At 37.3% G+C, this 19,912-nt stretch overlaps 1 protein-coding gene across 3 annotated transcripts in view; it reads left to right on the forward strand.

The window, feature by feature from the left end:
* Positions 1 to 18,095, forward strand: part of SHC4 (SHC adaptor protein 4) — a 146,613-nt gene extending 128,518 nt beyond the window's left edge. For all 3 annotated transcript variants that reach the window (XM_003121520.5, XM_013993029.3, XM_084970692.1), the window contains 2 exons: positions 13,664 to 13,917; positions 15,441 to 18,095. In XM_003121520.5, coding sequence (XP_003121568.1) covers positions 13,664 to 13,917; positions 15,441 to 15,596 — 410 coding nt within the window. In that variant the 3' untranslated portion in view covers positions 15,597 to 18,095. The remainder of the gene's footprint in view (positions 1 to 13,663; positions 13,918 to 15,440) is intronic.
* The last annotated feature ends 1,817 nt before the right edge of the window (positions 18,096 to 19,912 follow it).

A 19,912-nucleotide genomic window follows, 5' to 3' on the forward strand; every position in this document is an offset into this window, starting at 1 on the left:
TTTAGCCAGAAGGGGAAGACAGCCTTTCTTTTCTTCTGTCCTTGGCAGAACTTAGACATGGGATCCTACCTAGCTTCAGGATACTCTACTGAGTTGCCATGCACCCAGCCAAAAACTAGAAGTTCAATAATGTGTTAAAGGGCAGAATAGATATTAGTACATAATTAACTCTCTCTGCCACAGCACACCTATCTGCCAACCAAATATCCACAAGCTCTTTTTTTCACATAGAACATGTTTGCCTTTTCTGCCTTTTTTTTAATTTTTATTTTTTTATTACATTTTATTTTTTTCCCCACTGTACAGCATGGGAACCCAGTTACACATACATGTATACATAATTTTTTCTCCCATTGTTGTGTTGTGTTGTAAGTATCTAGACATAGGTCTCAGTGCTACACAGCAGGATCTCAGTGTTAGTCCATTCCAAAAGCAATAGTTTGCATCTGTTAACCCCAAACTCCCAATCCCTCCCACTCTCTCCCCCTCCCCCCGGGCAACCACAAGTCTATTCTCCAAGTCCATGATTTCTCAAAGGGAGACCTTGCAAATACCCTCAAACAGTTACAGCATAAATTGTCTGAAATCTATGATATCCAGGTGAGTGAAGTCCTCTCAATCAAGATTGGAGGGGGATTCTTACTATTTCCCGGGTTGTCTGCCGCCTTCCACATCCAAAATTAGTGTTGGAATATGAATTAAGTAGCCACAGTCAAAACCCACATTCACAAAAGGGAAGCATGCAAAACACACAAGGATCACTGGCCCACAGTGACTACCAAGTCCAGCCAGGAGTCATTGTGAAGACTCCCTGAGCTTAAAGTATAGAAGGTGATTTGCTTGGACTCTGGTTCAGTTTTATGAGGACAATCTCCTTGTCCATGGTCATCCGTGAGCCCAGACTGTGCCCTCTGGGTTCTTCTTGCCATTATCTTTCATGTATACATCTAAAGTAGATGTTGGAAAAAGTGTGTTGGTTAAGGACTTTACCACTCATGCAGCCTACTTCCTGTTGACGTGGGCTTGAGAGATAGGAGTTTGCTTTAGCGACCGGAAAGCCATAGACAAGAAGGGATTGTGATTTTATTTTTGGCGATGTGATTTCCTCACCAACTTAGTAGGATTTCACAGTTTGCTTAGAGTCAGTTCCACATGAAATTTTCGGTAATATTCCTTCACTGTCCTTTTATTGCCTGAAAGCTGCCTTCTCTATTTCTTGCTATTTGTAATTTCTATATTCTTTTTTCTTCATAAGTATTCTTTGAGGTTTGTTAATTTAATTGATCTTTCTAAAGGTTTGGTTTAATTTTTTTCTTTTTTTTTTTTTCTGTTTCATTGACTTCCATTTTTATCTTTATCTCATCTTCCTTTGACTCTCTGGATTAAATTTTCTCCTCTTTACATAGCTTATACTACATTTTCTTCTATTGCCTTTATAGTTTTATTTCCAAATAAAATATTTGTTTCACTTGAACTTTATATTTTCTATGATGTAGTGGTCCTAACTTAATTTCATCTATGTAAGCGATATAATTTTCCAAACAACAGGTTGGCTAAAAAAATCTCTTTATCTAATGCCACTCTCCATTTTACTAGATACTGCCTATATATCTATGAATATGTTTCTAGGCCTTTATTACTCATTTTATAATGGGCCACAAGCTTGTTAATTATCATACGTAAATTATCATGACTTTGCAATATATCTTATTAAACTTGTATCCCCTTTATATTACAGATAAGTTTTCTATCAATACTATTGCAATGTTTCACTAATGCTTAACATTTTTTGTTAACATCTTTTTCTGCCAACTTTTTAGACACTTTATAGAAGTGAATGTATTTTTCCCTTCAATAATATGATAAATTCTTATTTTATAATTTTCACACACCTGGTGATCCATACTGATAAATAATGTACAGTCAATATCCATAATATGTGTGTTCAGTATTTGAGAATTTGCTCACTTGCTAAAACTTATTTTTCATCCCCAAATCAGTAGTCATGACATTTTTGTGGTCATTTGTGGACATGTACAGAGTAACAGAAAATTTGTGTCACCCAACGTGCAGATTCCTAGCTGAGGTCAAACAAGGCAACACTCTGCTTTGTTTCACCTCATACTGCAAACAAGTGAACTTTAGTGGTCCCTTTAGTGCCACATTTCCCACACTTTTGTGCTAAGTATTGATGACTTTGTTGTTTAAAATGAACCCCGAGGGTAGTACTGAAGAGCTGTTGAGTGTCCTAAGTGCAAGAAGGCTGTGATGTGTGTGAGACAAACTGTGTTCAGGCATGAGTTACAGTGCTGTTGACCATGAGTTCAGTGTTATTGAATCAACAACAATACATACTAAATAAGGTGTCAGAAACACACATAAAGCAAGGTTGTCTCCTGATTGATGAAAATGTGACCTGAGGCTTGCAGGAACCTAACCCTGCATTTGTCCTAGGGACGTGGTTCAGTTTTCACTAATTCATTGTTCTGACAACGTTGTAAAATAAACTACCATGTATAAAGAGACTGTTTACAGTTCTCCAAATCAGAGGTAGAGTCTTGTAACACGTGGAGAAAAAACGGTAAGCTTTCTTCCCACAACAGAAGACTGAGGATTCTCACCTACTTCTGACACTTTTCTCACAAGATTATATCCCTCTTCTGATTTTATCTATAGTTATGTGGCTATCTTGACTTTGTATACATTTTTTATCCTATAAACAGTGTTCTTTAATTCAAAAGTAATACAAATGCTAATGGAAGAAATCCAAATAATAAATAATGATAGTTTTTAAAAAGTCCTTCCCAGGCTTTTAACACTGTATTGAATTCACTAGATATTAACAGTTTCTTCTGATTACTTCCAAAATGTTAATATGTGGTTAAGTATCCATCTACTTATGTACCTCTAGCAATCTACTGATTGATCAAATGATTGACCCATGTGACTAATCTATCTCTTTAAAAATAAATGGAGTATCCCTTTCTGTATTTATTGATTTTACTCTTCTATTTTAAAGATTGGTCCAAATTAGCACATAATATCCTTTGTTATTTTCTGTCACTCCAGTTTTATTGAGATAAAATTGACACATAACATTGTGTTAGTTTAAGGTATGCAACATAATGACTTAATATTTGTACATACTGTAAAATAATTATAGTGCCAAGTTTAAACGTCCATCACCTAAATTATTAAAAATTTTTTTCTTTGTCATGAGAATCTTAAGATCTACTCTCTTAGCAACTTTAAGATATATAATACAGTATTGTTAACTATAGTTGCCATGCTGTACGTTAGGTCCCTAGAACTTATTTATCTTATAATTGGAAGGTTGTACCTTCTTACCACCTTGAACCACTTCCCCCACCTCTCACTCTGCTTCTGGCAATGTCCAGTCTGTTTTCTGTTTCTATGAGTTGTTTTTTTAGATTCCACATATGAGATCACACAGAATCTGTATTTCCCTGACTTATTTCATTTAGCATAATGCCCTGCAGATGGCAGGACTTCCTTCTTTTTATGGCTGAATAATAGTCCACTCTGTATTTACTTTACCTATTCATCCATCAGTGGATACTTAGGTTGATTCTATGTCTTGGATATTGTAAATAATGCTGCAGTGCACACAGGGATGTAGCTATATCTTTGAGACAGTGATTCCACTTCCTTTGGATGTTATGTCCAGAATTGGAATTGCTGGATCATATGGCAGTTCTATTTTTAATTTTTTGAATAACCTCTCTACTGTTTTTCCACATGGCTGTGTTAATTTACATTCTCACCAACAGTGTGCAAAGATTCTCTTAACTGATCAACACTTGTGTCTTGTCTTTTTTTCTTTTTTTCTTTTTTCTTTTTTTTTTTTAATGGCCACACCTTTGGCATATGGAAGTTCCTGGGCTAGGGGTTGAATCAGACCTACGGCTGTAGGCCTTCACCACAGCCACAGCAATGCCAGATCTGAATTGCATCTGCAAGCTATGCTGCAACTTGCAGCAACACCAGATCCTTAATCCACTGAGCAAGGCCAGGGATCGAACCCACAGGCTCTCAGAGACTACTTTGGGTTCTTAACCCAGTGAGCCATAATGGGAACTCTGTCTTTTGTCCTTTTGATGATCGCCATTCTAATAGGTGTAAGATGAAATTTCACTGAGGTTTTGATTTTTCATTTCCCTAATGATGAGTGATGTTGAGCACATTTTCATGTATCTATTGGCCTTTTTTTTTTTTTTTTCTTTTTCTTTTTAGGGCTGCACCAGTGGCATATGGAAGTTCCCAGGCTAAGTGTTGAATTGGAGCTCCAGCTGCTGGCCTACACCTCAGCCACAGCAATGCCAGATCTGAGCCATGTTTGTGACCTACACCATAGCTCATGGCAATTCCAGATCCTTAATCCACTGAGTGGGACCACGGATTGAACCCACATCTTCATGGATACTAGTCAGGTTTATTATCACTGAGCCACAATGGAAACTCTTGTTGGACATTTATGTGTCTTCTTTGGAAAGAATTCTGTTCAGTTCCTCTGCCCATTTTTTAATTAGTTTGTTTTTTTGCTATTGAGTTGTATGTGTTCTTTATATATTTTGGATATTAACTCCCTAGCAGATAAATGATTTGCCATTGTTTTTTCCCATTCTTTAGGTTGCCTTTTTATTTTGTTGATGGTTTCCTTTGATGTGCACATTTTTGGTTTGAAGTAGTGCTACTTGTTTTTTTGGGGTTTTTTGTCTTTTTTTTTTTCCTTTTCCAGGGTCACTCCTGTGGCATATGGAGGTTCCCAGGCTAGGGGTCCAATTGGAGCTGCAGCTGCCAGCCTACACCAGAGACACAGCAACACAGGATCTGAGCCATGTCTGCGACCTACACCACAGCTCATGGCAACACCGGATCCTTAACCTACTGAGCAAGGCCAGGAATCAAACCCACAACCTCATCGTTCCTAGTTGGATTCATTAACCACTGAGCCACAACAGAAACTCCCTGTTTTTGCTTTTGATGTCAAATCCAAAAAGCCATTGCCAAGACTGATGTCAAGGAGCTTACCCTTTGTTTTCTTCCAGGAGTTTTGTGATTCCAGGTATTATGTTCAAGGCTTTAATCTGCCGAGACCAGCTCAGCAGGTGAGGGCTGAAGAACGGGTGCTGTGAAACTTAAGAAAAAGTTAACGTAAAACAAAACACAGAGACATTTATCTTAATTAAAGGTGGGAACTGGGGGGATTCAAGGTCTCAGGGACCAAGAATGCTGCCTCAAAAAACCACACTGCTTTTATTGTGCTCTTTAGGATTATGTCAAGTGAGGAGGGCATTGTAGGTGCAGGATATAGTTCTTTTTATTATTTAAAAAGTTATTTTATTATTTTAAAAGTCACGTAGCTGGTAGATGGTTAAGCGTTTATTCTGATCTTTAGGCATTTAACAATCATTAGTGTTGAGGAAGCCTGGTGTCAGCTGTCTATGCATAGCATCTAGAGAACCATCATTGTGCTTCCGCAAATGACATGCCTATCTGCGGCAACCCAGCGTGCCTGGTTTGCACCTTGGTTCTCCTTGCTAATGCATATCCTGCTAACGACCCTTCATAAACCCCTTAGGGCCATGAGGCTCATCTTTCTCTTATTCTTAAGAGGACATACCATGCTGTGCAAATGGTGTGCCTATCAGCACAGGTCCGACATGCCTAGACCAACGCATTATGTCCTCATTCAGCTGACCACATGAATAACTTATGCCTTTAGGTCTTTGTTCTTAAGCTTAAGTCATTTGCCAGCACCGCAACTGTTTTTCAAGCAGGAATATGGGGTAAAGTAAAGCAGGACCAGATGAAGTTTTCAGCATTAGAAAATAGAAGCAAAAAGACTAAGAAAATATTGTAGAAACATGTCTCCCGACATCAATCCATTTTGAGTTGATTTTTGTGTATGACACAAGATAGGCATCCAGTTTCATTCTTTTGCATGTAGTGGTCTGGTTTTCCCAACACAATCTGTCCTTTACCAATTGTATGTTCTTGGCTTCTTTGCTTTAAATTCATTGACCATATATGTGTGGCTCTCTTTTTTTGTTCCATTGATCTATGTATCTATTTTTATGCCAATACTATACTGTTTTTGATTACTGTAGCTTTATACTATAGTTTGAAATCAGGAAGCATGATGACTTCAGCTTTATCTATTTTTCTTGCTTTGGCTATTTGAGGTCTTTTGTGGTTCCATACAAATTTTAGGATTGTGTCTTCTTTTTCTGTGAAAAATGCCATTGAAATTTTGATATTCTGTCTACAGATTGCTTTGGGTACTGCACATTTTAACAATATTAATTCTTATAATCTATGAGCACAGAATTTTTGTTTGTGTCTTCTTTAGTTTCTTTCATTAATGTCTTATACTTTTCAGTGTATAAATCTTTCACTTCTTTGGTTAAGTTTATCCTTAAGTATTTTATTCTTTTTGATGTTATTGTAAATGGGATTATATTCTTAATTTCTCTATGTGATAGTTTATTAGTGTATAGAAATACAACTAATTTTGTGTATTAACTTTGTATTCTACAACTTTACTGAATTTACCAGTTCTAACAGGGTTTTTGGGTGAAGTTTTTAGGGTTTCATATATATAATGTCATGTGCAAATAAGATAGTTTTATGTCTTCCTATCTGATTTGAATGTCTTTTGTTTATTTTTCTTGCCTAATTGTTCTAGCTAGAATTTCCAATACTATATTGAATAAAAGTGGTGAGAATGGGCACCCTTGTCTTGTTCCTGATCTTAGAGGAAAAGCTTTCAGCTTTTAACTAATGAGCATGATATTAGCTATAGACTTGACATATACGGCCTTTATTATGTTGAGTTGCATTCCCTCTATACTGAGTTTGTTCAGATTTTTTTTTTTTATCATGAGTGGATATTTATTTTGTCAAATAACCTTTCTGCATCTATCGAGATCATCACGTGGTTATCCTTCATTTTGTTAATGTGGTGTATCACATTGATTGATTTGTGAGTGTTGAGCTATGCTTTTTTAACCTGAAATAAATCCCACTTGAGGCTTTCAATATATTGCTGCATTTTGTTGTAAATATTTTTTAATTACTCAGTGAATTTTATTACATTTATAGTTCTGCAATGATTATCACAACCAAATTATTTAACATTTACATCCCAAACCCTCAATGCATTCCCCCATCCCCCAACCTGTCTCATTCAGAAACCATAAGTTTTTCAAAGTCCGTGAGTCAGTATCTGTTATGCAAAGAAGGTCATTGTGTCTTTTTTTTAGATTCCACATGTAAGTGAAAGCATATGATGTTGGTGTCTCGCTGTCTGACTGACTTCACTTAGCATGATAATTTCTTGGTCCATCCATGTTGCTAAAAATGCCAGTATTTCGTTCCTTTTAATGGCTGAGTAATATTCCATTATGTATATGTACCACATCTTCTTGATACACTCCTCTGTCAAAGGACATTTAGGTTGTTTCCATGTCTTGGCTATTGCAAATAGTGCTGCAGTGAACATTGGAGTGCATGTATCTTTTTGAGTCATGGTTTTCTCTGGATAGATGCCCAGGAGTGGGATTGCAGGATTAAATGGTAGTTCTATTTCTAGTTTTCTGAGGAATCTCCATACTGCTTTCCACAGTGGTTGCACCAATTTACAATCCCACCAACAGTGTACTAGGGTTCCCTTTTCTCCACACCCTTTCTAGCACTTACTGTTTGTAGGCTCTTTGATGATGGCCATTCTGGCTGGTGTAAGGTAGTCCCTCAGAGTGGTTTTGATTTGCATTGCTCTAATAATGAGTGATGTTGAACATCTTTTCATGTGTTTTTTGGCCATCTGTATGTCTCCTTTAGAGAACTGTCTGTTTAGATCTTCTGCCCATTTTTGGATGGGGTTGTTTTTTTGGTATGGAGCTGCAGAAAGTGTTAATCAATTTTGGAGATTAATCCCTTGTCAGTCGATTCATTTGCAAAGTTTTTCTCCCATTCTGTGGGTTGTCTTTTTGTTTTGTTTAGGGTTTCCTTTGCTGTGCAGAAACTTTGAAGTTTGATTAGGTCCCATTTGTTTATTTTTGTTTTTATTGTCATTACTCTAAGAGGTGGATCTGAGAAGATGTTGCTGTGGTTTATGTCAGAGAGTGTTTGGCCTGTTTTCCTCTAAGAGTTTTATAGAATCTGATCTTATATTTAGGTATTTAATCCATTTGAGTTTATTTTTGTGCATGGTGTTAGGAAGTGTTCTTTTGTTGTTGTTGTTGTTGTCTTTTTGTCTTTTCCCAGGGCTGCACCCACAGCACATGGAGGTTCCCAGGCTAGGGGTCTAATTGGAGCTGTAGCTGCCAGCCTATGCCACAGCCACAACAACACGGGGTCTGAGCTGTGTTTGTGACCTACACCACAGCTCACGGCAACGCCAGATCCTTAACCCACTGAGCAAGGCCAGGGATCAAACTTGCAACCTCATGGTTCCTAGTTGGATTCATTAGCCACTGAGCCATGACAGCAACTCCAGGAAGTGTTCTAATTTCATTCTTTTACATATGCCTGTCCAGTTTTTTCAGCACCACTTCTTGAAGTGGCTATCTTTTCTCCATTGTATATTCTTGCCTCCCTTGTCATAGTTGAGTTGACTGTAGGTGATAGGTTTAATTCTGGGCATTCTATCCTGTTCCACTGATCTATATTTCTGTCTTTGTGCCAGTACACTACAGTTTTGATGACTATAGCTTTGTGGTATAGTTTGAAGTCAAGGAGCCCAATTCCTCCACCTCCATTTTTCTTTCTCAGGATGTCTTTGGCTATTCTGGAACTTTTGTGCTTCCAAACAAACTTTAAAATATTTTGTTCTAGTTCTGTGAAAAATTTGATAGGGATTGCATTGAATCTGTAGATTGCCTTGGGTAGTATGGTCATTTTGTTAATATTGACTCTTCCAATTCAAGAGCATGGTATGTCTTTCCATCCGTTTGTATCATCTTTATTTCTTTCATCAGCATCTTAGAGTTTTCAGAGGACAGGTCTTTTGTCTCTTTAGATAGGTTTATTCCTAAGTATTTTATTCTTTTGGATGTGATGGTAAGTGGGATTGCTTCCCTAATTTCTCTTTCTGATCTTTTGTTGTTAGTATGTAACTATAATTTTCTGTTTTTGTGGTGCCATTGTCTGGTTTTGATAGCAGGATAATGCTGGCCTTGTAAAATGAGTTTGGAAGTATTCCCTCCTATTTTTTGTATGGGTTTGAGAAGGATTGATATCAATCCCTCTTTAAATGTTTGGTAGAATTCATCAGTGAAGCCATATGGTCCTGGACTTTCCTTTGTTGGTCAGTTTTTGATTGAAAGAAGATGACAAATTAATGATTCAGTCTTCTTACTGGTAATTCATTTGTTCAGATTTTCTATTTGTTTATGATTCATCCTTTGTAGAGTGTATGTTTTTGGAAATCTATCCATTTCTTCTAGGTTAGTCATTTTGTGGGCATATAATTGTTCAGAGTGGTCTCTTATGATCCTTCATAATTGTGTGATATCATGTGTAATGTCCCCTTTTTCATTTCTGATTTTATTTTTTTGTTGTCTCTTTTTCTTGGTCAGTCAAGCTAAATTTCACTTATTTTGTTTATCTTTTCAAAAAACGATCTCTTAATTTCTTTTCTATTGTATTTTTATTCTCCATTTCATTTATTCGTGCTCTGCTCTTTGTTATTTCTTTTCTTCTATTAAATTTGGACTTAGTTTGTTTTTCATTTTATCCTTCCTTGAGGTGTAGAGTTAGATTGTGTGTTTGTGATCTTTTATTCTTCTTAATGTAGATGTTAATTGCTAAAAAAAACTTCCCTCTTAGAGCTGCTTTTGCTACATCCCCAAAGTTTTGGTGTGTAGTTTTCATTTGTCTCAATATATTTTAATTTTCACTTGCCTCAAGTTATGTTCTGATTTTTCTTTTGATTTGTTCTTTGACCTGTTGATTTTTCAGTAGCATGTTGTTTAATATCAATATATTTGTGAATTTTCCAGTTTTCTTCTTATAATTGATTTCTAGTTTCATACCACTTTGCTTGGAAAAAATGCTTAACATGATTTTCATCTTCTTAAATTTGTTAAGAATTGTTTTATGGCCTAACATATGATCTATCCTGGAGAATGTCCCATGTATGCTTGAGAAGAATATGTATTATTTTGCTTTTGGAAGGAATGTTCTGTAATGTCTATTAAGCTAATCTGATCTAATTTGCAATTTAATCCAATATTTCTTTTTAATTTTCTGTGTGAATGATATATCTATTGTTGAAAATTGGGTATTGAGGTTCCATACTATTATTGTATTGCTATTGATTTCTCCCTTCAGGTCTGATAATATTTGCTTTACATATTTAGGTGCTCCTATGTTGAATGCATAAACCTTTGTTATTTTCAATTGCGTTATAACACTCTATTGTATAAGTGCATCATAGTTTGTATAAGCAGTCCATTATTGATGGAACATCTGATTTTTCCCTGTCCTTCCTTTGCTAATATAAAAATCATACTGTCAAAAAACCCATTTACATGTGCTTTAAAAAATTGAATGCATCAATATGCTGTCTCTACATTTCACAATGGTTTCTTTAAGTGTCTCATTCTTTCTTTCTCATTAGATGTTACTTGCAATTGTTTAATCTAGATTTTGCATGTAGACTTTTCTCCCTTCTCTTCCTTAAGTCATATTCCCCACTTTCAGAGGTTTAGTTCACCAGATGCATAGGGGCGTGGATATTCATATCTATCTTTTGTTTCTTGAATTCTTTTTTTTTTTTTTTTTTTTTTTTTTTTTTTGCTTTTTAGGGCTGTACCCATGGCATGTGGAGGTTCCCAGGCTAGGGGTCGAATTGGAGCTACAGCTGCTGGCCTACACCACAGCCACAGCAATGCCAGAGCTGAGCCACGTCTGTGACCTGCAACACAGCTCACAGCAACGCCGGATCCTTAACCCAGAGTGAGGCCAGGGATTGAATCTGCAACCTCATAGTTCCTAGTCAGATTCGTTTCCACTGTGCCACAAGGGGAACTCCATTTTCTTGAGTTTTGATGGTGAACAATATGTCTGTTTTTAATTGCTAATGGGAACGCCAAGACGACATGATTTATTTCTTCCATAATTCCTGTCACCTTTTTCTTTTTTGGTTTCAATTAAATCTAGAGTGGCCTTTCTTGTTGCTCCCTTAACCTTCACTTCTTCTGAGAAAGTATAATTATATCGACTTATTAATTTATTAAATATTATATGGAAATTATAAATAAATATTTAAATTATGATTATCTTTCTCAAAGTCAACTTTATGTAAGAAAATGAATCAATACTAGACAACGCACCACAGTGTTAAAGAGTGGTTGTATTTGGTGATGGGACTGTAGATGATTAATTTTCTTTAATTTTCTGTGTTTACCAGAATAAAAAAATAACAAGTGTAACTTTTAAAATTAAAACAAAAGTTTAAAAAATCTGTTAGATTTTATACTTTTAGAAAAATTATATTATCAGCAAATCTTTTGATGATTGAAAATCTCTAGCTTTTAGAAAAATTATATTTTAAGCAAGGATTTGGATGATTAAAATTTTGCTAATTTGGGCAACTATTTTAGGAAAATATTGACCATATCCTCAGGATGGCCTATGATCTGTTGCCTCTTTTCAAGATGATATAATGTCTGTTTTTCTTTTGTTTTGTCCTTGTCCAAGAGCACTCCACAATCTCAGAATAAATTAAAAGTCATCATGCTCTAAGATGTGCATGCCTACACAGACATGCATCTCCCTCACACTCACATACTCTTTCCCCCCCACACACACACACTTGCACACACACAAACATACGCACAGCTACTCATTAGAAGTTTTCTGTTATGCCTGAAGGCAGGCAGCAGTAAGGCCAACTACAAGTATTATTCATCAAATCCGGACCCATTTCTTCAGCCTTTTTCTGGTAACAATAGCTAGAACCTGATCGTTCGTAGAGGAGAATATTTTTAGCCATTAGGTATAAACTAAAGATATTTTCAAAAAAGATATATTTGTGAATGCTGCATCATAATTGTGCTATACAGAGAGAAGTTCTTAAACAGGGACAAAACTATAACTTTTTAATAGGAGAACTGGCTTATGTCCGTAGGGCACTGGTTGCCTATATCAGTGACTTCATGGGATTGTCTTGTGTAAATTGTAAAACTTAAAGTCAAGAGGATTTCTCATTTGTGAGACCCTTGCATAAATACATGGGAACACTCCTTTGTATTTATAAAGGTGAAGGCTGGTTTCTAAGCAAAACATCCTTTGCATTTAAAAAGACAAAGTCTGATTTCTATGGTTAGGTTATTTTCCCAATAAATTTGCCATATTAAACATACAACTTTTGTCTGGACTCAGACTAAGACTTTTATGTTATTACATTTGGAGATGCTGTATATCATCCTGATCACCTTATTGTCTACTTAGGAATCTTTGTGGGTTCTATAGAAGTAGAGTGGCTAGATTGATTTTGGAAACGAGAGCATCCAAGGCAAGGGTCTTGGAGTGTGGTGATTAAGAACCTGGGCTCTGATGATATCTCTCATTTCAAACCCCAGATCTATAATATACCAGCAGTATAACTTTGGGTAAGTCATTCTTTTTTAAAGATCCGTTTCCTTGCCTGTCAGTTTTGAGAGCCGAATAGGATAATACATAAAGCATTGAGCAGTGCCTGTCATACTCATTAAATAGGAACTATATTATAATCATCACTGAGTACCAATAGTACTATAATGGGCTACCTAGTTGGACCTTCTCATCCCCAGTGCTCTCAACTTTGGATAACATTTATTCTGCAGAATCATGGGCATATGCCTCAGACAATACCTCCCTGATGTGTTACCTTCTTTTGCCTAATCAATTCTGCTTTGTCCAGGCAGGCAAATTACACAAACAATGGAGTGTTTGTTTAATAGGAATACTGTGAGGCTCAGCATAGCTTTAAAGTTTTTGGGCAGAAGCATGTCTAAAGCACATTATCAACTTGGTTTAAAAGAAAAAGCTAGGAGACCTCTTGTGGTGCATCAGGTTAAGGACCCAGCATTGTCACTGCAGTGGCTTGGGTTGCTGTTGTGGTGTGGGTTTGATCCCTGGCCAAGGAACTCCTGCATGCTGTGAACATGACCAAAAAAAATATAAATAAATGGCTAAATGCTAAAAAGTAGGCATTTAATTACAGCCGAAAGTTACTGTAGGCATTTTCAAAGCATTGGGAATGTTCTAGAAGTTATATATAATCCAGGTATAGTATAAGCCTCTTCTCTTTAACGTACAGCCCCTGGGACATAAAGAGCCTCTCTTTGCATTTATGAAAGCATTTCTCATGGGTCAGTTTCATTTCTCATTTGAAAGAAAAACTCCTGCACCTGGGCAAAAATTTCCTGTTAACAGACGCCAAAGGCAATGTTTGGCTCTACCATTAAATTAGAGACTGTTGGAAGTTCTAGAAACAAAAACCCCATTTGTTCCAGAAATAGCACTATTTAAAAAGTGCCTGGTGCATAGTAGGGCCTCAAGTTCTATTTGCTAAGTGAATTAACAAGTGAATAAATGGATGGATAGAAGAGAAGGTAATTTGGTGGTGTCTCTCTTTGTGTTTTGACTTCAGAGCCACCAGAAACTGTTCAGCCAGGTGCCACAGCCCAGCCTGCCAGCTCACATTCTTTGCCACACATTAAGCAGCAGCTACGGAATGAAGACTGCTACCACGGCAAGCTGAGCAGGAAAGCTGCAGAGAGCCTCTTGGTAAAGGATGGGGACTTTTTGGTACGAGAGAGTGCAACCTCTCCTGGCCAGTATGTGCTGAGTGGGCTGCAGGGAGGCCAGGCCAAACATCTTCTCCTGGTGGATCCTGAAGGCAAGGTATCATTGACCTCCATTACAGTTTCATGGGATCTTGTAGTTAAGGTTACTGCGAATGATAGATCTAAAACCTGATATTGAGGCATGTTCATAGCTAAGGGTTTACTTTTTCTTGAACCCTCCAGCTAGAGCAGGAAGTGGTAAACAGAGGCTAGTAGAGAGGCTTGAATGGGAGTCACACTGGAGGATCTTGTGGAGGACAGTCTCTTTCTGTCCTTCCCAATCCAATTCAGTGAATTAAATGAATATCTACTACGTGGAAGTACATGGGTTCAAAGTTGACTCTTGCCTGGTATCATATTCAGAGTCCTTGCTCTCAGGGTGCTTATAATTTCTAAAACAGACGCTTAAATAAAGATGAGTGACATAAGAATGGCTCACTGAAAGCATTATGGTGTTTCTCAGGATAGAGGGGGTGCAATCAGGTTGAGGCAAACTGAAAAGGCTTCTTGCAGGGTCTGACATGTAAGATGAACCTTGAAAGAGGGCAACATTTTTAAAGGGGGATATTTGGAGCACAGGGAAGAAATCACAGGAGCACACAGTGCAGTAGAATGGTATTAAATCAAGTGAAAAATGTATGGCTGAAGATGGTATTAAATCAAGTGAAAGATGTATGGCTGGAGATGGTATTAAATCAAGTGAAAGATGTATGGCCTATAGACAGAAATGATCCTGGACAAAAAGCCATGAACAAAACAGTAATAGTAAGTCCTTCCCAATAACAAATTACTTTACATGTAAATGGATTAAACTTCACAATCAGAAGACACAAACTAGGAGTTCCTGTTGCGGCTCAGCGGTTAATGAACCTGACTAGCATCCATGAGGATGTGGGTTTGATCCCTGGCCTCGCACAGCGGGTTAAGGATCTAGCATTGCTGTGAGCAGTGGTGTAGGTTGTAGATGCAGCTCAGATCCTGTGTTTCTGTGGCTGTGGCATAGGCCGACGGCTACAGCTCCAACAATTTGACCCCTAGCCCGGGAACCTCCATATGCCACAGGTGCAGCCCTAAAAAGATCAAAAAAAAAAAAAAAAAAAAAAAGACGCAGACTAGCTAAATAGATAGCTGAATAGACAAGATCCAACTATATGTATGCTAGGAGGCTCACTTTATATTTAAGGACACACATAGGCTGAAAGTGAAAGAATGGATAAAGCTATTCCATGCAAATGATAACCAAAACAGAGCAGAGGTGGCCATATTTATATGAGGCAAGATATTTCTAAGAATAGGGACATGGTAGAATGTATCAATAACATGACAAAGAGGTTGGTTGCAAATTTGGATTGGATGACAAATGCTTACCATTTTCCTAACTGGGAGGGACAGTTGCTTTAAAAAGATAATGGGGAATGATAAAATTGGTTACTATGGGATACAGAATGGAAAGTACCCTTTCTTTTCTTATTCAGCCAAATACCACATTCAGGGATATGTGTTTTCTCCCCCTGATTTGTTTATGTCTTTCAGGAGAAGTATTGTTATTTAACCCAAAAACATTCGTATTTCCTTTTCAAGGTGAGGACCAAGGACCATGTATTTGATAATGTTGGCCATCTGATCAGATATCACATGGATAATAGTTTACCAATCATCTCTTCTGGAAGCGAAGTAAGCCTTAAACAACCAGTGAGAAAAGATAATAATCCAGGACTTTTGCATTCCAACAAATGACAACATGGATGTACCATCACACTGATACTTTAAGAAAGTCCGTTTTGTATCAGGACACAAAGATAATTCAAACTTGGTTTGTAGATAAATTAGAGCACAAACTGTGAAGTGTTATCCTTCTGAGACCTTCATGGACTAGGTCTTTTATAAAACAAAGAACTAACAAAACTTGATCTTCAGAAAGTGAAAATCAGAAAAGGGGAAGAAGAGGGGTCTATCTGAAAAGAAATTATACATATGCACGGATGTCACTTTTTAAGGCCATATTGCGTTGATAACAAGCTAAAAGCACAATTAAAATTTCACATGCTAAAGACAATTTGAATGATCTGCTGGGGCAGTGGTATGTGCCTTTCAACTTGATAATTTTGGAACATTTTCATATTGGGGAAATTAGTTCTAGGTGTCTTCATATTCTGTAACTATAGAACCATTTGCCAAAAAAGTTTTTCCTTGTGATAAAAATAAGAAGCCATTGGCTTAACAGTTATTGACTTTATTACATTTTCTGTTTAGTAGCACTTTCACTGCAATGTTAAAATAAATTTGACGTTAAATTCAAACTGTGTCTGTGCCAATGGAATCAAATGGAAGGCCACTGAAAGTGCTGGTCTGTTTCATTGTCCTGTCCCACTTGCTGGTTAAAGGGTTGGAGCCCAAATTCTTTGGCCTAGTATTGCTCAGTCTTTGCTATTTGGACTATTTGTATGCAACATATGACAAGCTGAAGAAGCCAGTCATTTCTGATTTCATCATATTTCTCCCTCCTTCCCTCCCTGACCCTGCCCCCACCAAAAGGAGCTCATAGGAGTTCCTGTTGTGGCTCAGTGGTAACAAATCCAAGTAGTATCCATGAGGATGTGGGTTCGATCCCTGGCCTTCCTCAGTGAGTTAAAGATCTGGTGTTGCCTTGAGCTGGATGTAGATAGCAGATGCAGCTTGGATCTGGTGTTGCCTTGGTTGTTGTAGAGACCAGCAGCTACAGCTCTGTTTGACCCCTGCCCTGGGAACTTCCATATGCCTTGGGTACAGCCCTAAAATGAAAAGAAAAAAAAAGGGGGTGGGGAGCTCATGAGTGAATGGATTTAAAAGATGGCAAACAAACCAGTGTTCTTCATATTCAGTCTCCAAATTTATTCCATTCTTATTTAAAATACTGAATTTATTTTAAAGTATGGGGAACCATCCCCTTGGTCCGCTCTTACTGAATCATAGCCCCTCATCTACATGTATCCTTAGCACCTCTCTGAGCTATGACCAGATAAGATACAAAAGGAAGAAAACATTGAATGAAACAATTGGAAAGTCTTGTCACATGTAGGCAAAATTGGTAAACAAATGGTGTAATGAAGTGTTGTGTAGGGAAGAGCCCTGGACTGGGTCTCAGTGTGACCTTGAGCAAGCAGGTTGTTGAGCCTGTTTGGACTGGAGTTTCTTTGTCTATAAAACGAGGGAGCTGGACTAGGTGAGTTCAAAGGTCCATTACAACCCTACCCTACATAATACAAGTTTATAAAAACCAAAGTGTGCATTTATTAATGGTCAGTGTTGATAACCAATATGTATATTTAAGGTGGCGAGTTGAGCTTTTTCTCTAAACCTTTGTCTGTACTCCCTGAGATCATCATTCATATAGCAGAGATCTGGAGCCTTTCAGTCAAAAACATTGGAACTTTGGAAAAATATAAGTAACGATGGTAGACGTCTATCTGGTTATTCTGAGTAGTGGAAAATATCTTCAATCCTTTACCTGCCATTGCATATAGAGAGATGGCCATTACTTGCATGTTTTTTTAATCTTGAGTTACCTGGACAATTGCCTTAATTCCACTTCACTTGAGCTATGTAGATACAACTTAATCTTTGTCATCATGAAATATTTGCTAAGTTTTAAATTAAGATATGAGAAATTTTTTTGTGGATAGAAATCATCCAGAAATCAAGCACATGGAACTGTAATATTTTTATGTGAAGGTTTATGCTTTTATTTTACTTCTGCTTCCATTGGCTTCTTAGATAGGTTCATTTCCTTTTATACAACTAGGAAATAATGTATTTTTCCTTAATTTTGCATAAACTGTAGTTCTTAATTTTCTGTCCTCATAAAGGGGATTAGCATGGGTATAAATCAGCAAAATTTAGTGGTAATCTAATTACCTGAATACAGACAGAGCAGGGCTGTGGTCTCATTCTGGTTGAACCGGTGATAACTGGGTAGCAAGAAAGCATTCTTGATATAAATAGATGCCAAGCTTGTAACTGATGTGAGCAGTATACACAGATGATCAGTGTTTAACTACAGTAGTTGGATGAGCAGATTCTGCACTTAAAAACACAGGAGGCACAGTTAAAACAAAATGACACAAGAAAAAAGTGTTCGATTGCATGCTATTTTAATGTAACATTCTTCATCTGTCTTAAAGTGGAAACCATTTGCATATAAATAAACTGTAAACAAATCCCCCCCCCAAATAAATAAATGATTATTGCTTTGTGACAGTTGACAGTCTATGTCTGATGTTTGGAATTTGGAAGATTTCTCATTGGTAAGATGTGTCAGGGTCCTAACAAGAAACAGATGGCTCCCTTTAATTGGGTAATTGGAGGAGAGTTTAACAAAGGGACCATTTGCAAAGGTGTGGGCAGAGTATTGGGAAACCACAAGGGAGGCTGCAGTGCTCTTCAGCCTGAAAAGAAGTAAGGGGAGGGAGCAGTAATGGGATCTGGAGAGAGAGCTGTGTGAAAGGGCTGCCTTTTAGGAGCTGTGGCCTCCTGAGGAGGGGCTTACCCAGCCCTGGAGACTCCACAAATAGGAGGCCGGGGCATTATACTCAATGGATAAAGGATCACCTTTCAGCAAATGATGCTGGAGCAATGGTACATCTATAGGAAAAAAACCTAAAATCTCCCTTTAAGTAAACATAAACTCAAGTGGATTATGGACTTAAATGTCAAATATATAAAAACTATGATAATTTTAGGAAAAAAAAAACAGAGGAAAATCTTCAGGATATAGAGCAAGGCGAAGAGTCCTTAGACATGATCCATTAAAGGAAAAACAGGTATGTCGTGCTTCATCAAAAGGACCAGTTTCTGCTCTATGAAAGCTGTTAATGGGATAAAGGACAAACCGTGGACCTGGAGGAATTATTTGCAAACCACATACCCAGAACATATTAAAAACTCTTAAAACTCAACAATAAAAATGCTAATCAGAAAGTGGGCAAAAAACATGCATAGACATTTCACTGAAGATGCACAGACAGCAAAAAATATGTGAAAATATATTCAATGTCATTAGTCAGGAGGGCTGTCTTCTTCTCATGTGTCTCCCTGTGTCCTTCATCTTCTTTTAAGGACACCAGTCATTAGACTTAGGTCTCATCCTCATCCGGTATGACCTCTTATTAACTAATTACCTTTGCAGAGGCCTTATTTTCAAATAAGATCAGTTTCTAAGTTCTGGGTGGACATGAAAGGGACAATGCTATTTAATTCCTACATGACCCAAACTTGGTCAAGTCAAAAAAACGTTTTAAGATTCAGATTATCACAAAACCAAGGATAAGATTAACTGTCAGTTTTCACAAAGTGCAGGAACCAGGCAGATTCATGGCTCCGAGTGGCAGAAATTCATGATCTTCAGTCTAGACTCCCACCACATACATGGCACAGCTAAGGAAGAGGAGTATGTCCCGTAAAATTCAGAAAGTGTAATAAAATCTGCTTCTCTTCTCTATGGTTACCACTTTGAGTCAGTTTTGTGGAATCTTATTTCAATATCTGGGAAGGGAGTATGATTGGCCCAGCTTGGGTCTGGTGGTTATTTTTCACCCAATCAATATGACTAGGTCTTGGGGTGGTAGGGAGGTGATGATTTTGAGGTCACAGTGGCTATTGGCAGTAGATACTGTGATAAGGGGCTTAATCAGGGGAGATATATTGACCTACATGTCACTATTAAATAAGCCCCCCAAACAGTTTTGGGTACAACATAAATGCTCAAAAAGTATTTTTGAATATGCTACACATAATGGTCTGACATTTCTCAGTTAAATAACACTCAGCTAAATCGCATTCTGCACTCAAAATCTCTTTCACACAATCTTATTTCATACTTTTTACAATCTTGCAAAGTAGATATTATCACTTCTGTTCTCAAATAAGGACTTTAGGCACAAAAGGATAAATAAATTGCAGACGAAGCCAAGTAGGTAGGAGAGCTGGAACCTGAACTCAGATCTTCTTTAAGCTCAGTGCTCTTTTGAGGCTAGCACTCATTACATGATGGCATTGCTTTGACCTGTTATCTCTGA

This window comes from Sus scrofa, chromosome 1 (genome assembly GCF_054392235.1).
Source record: "Sus scrofa isolate SSC_HxYL_T2T_F1_AM1 chromosome 1, Sscrofa_HxYL_maternal_Yorkshire_Landrace_v2.0, whole genome shotgun sequence".
NCBI classification, from domain to species: domain Eukaryota; kingdom Metazoa; phylum Chordata; class Mammalia; order Artiodactyla; family Suidae; genus Sus; species Sus scrofa.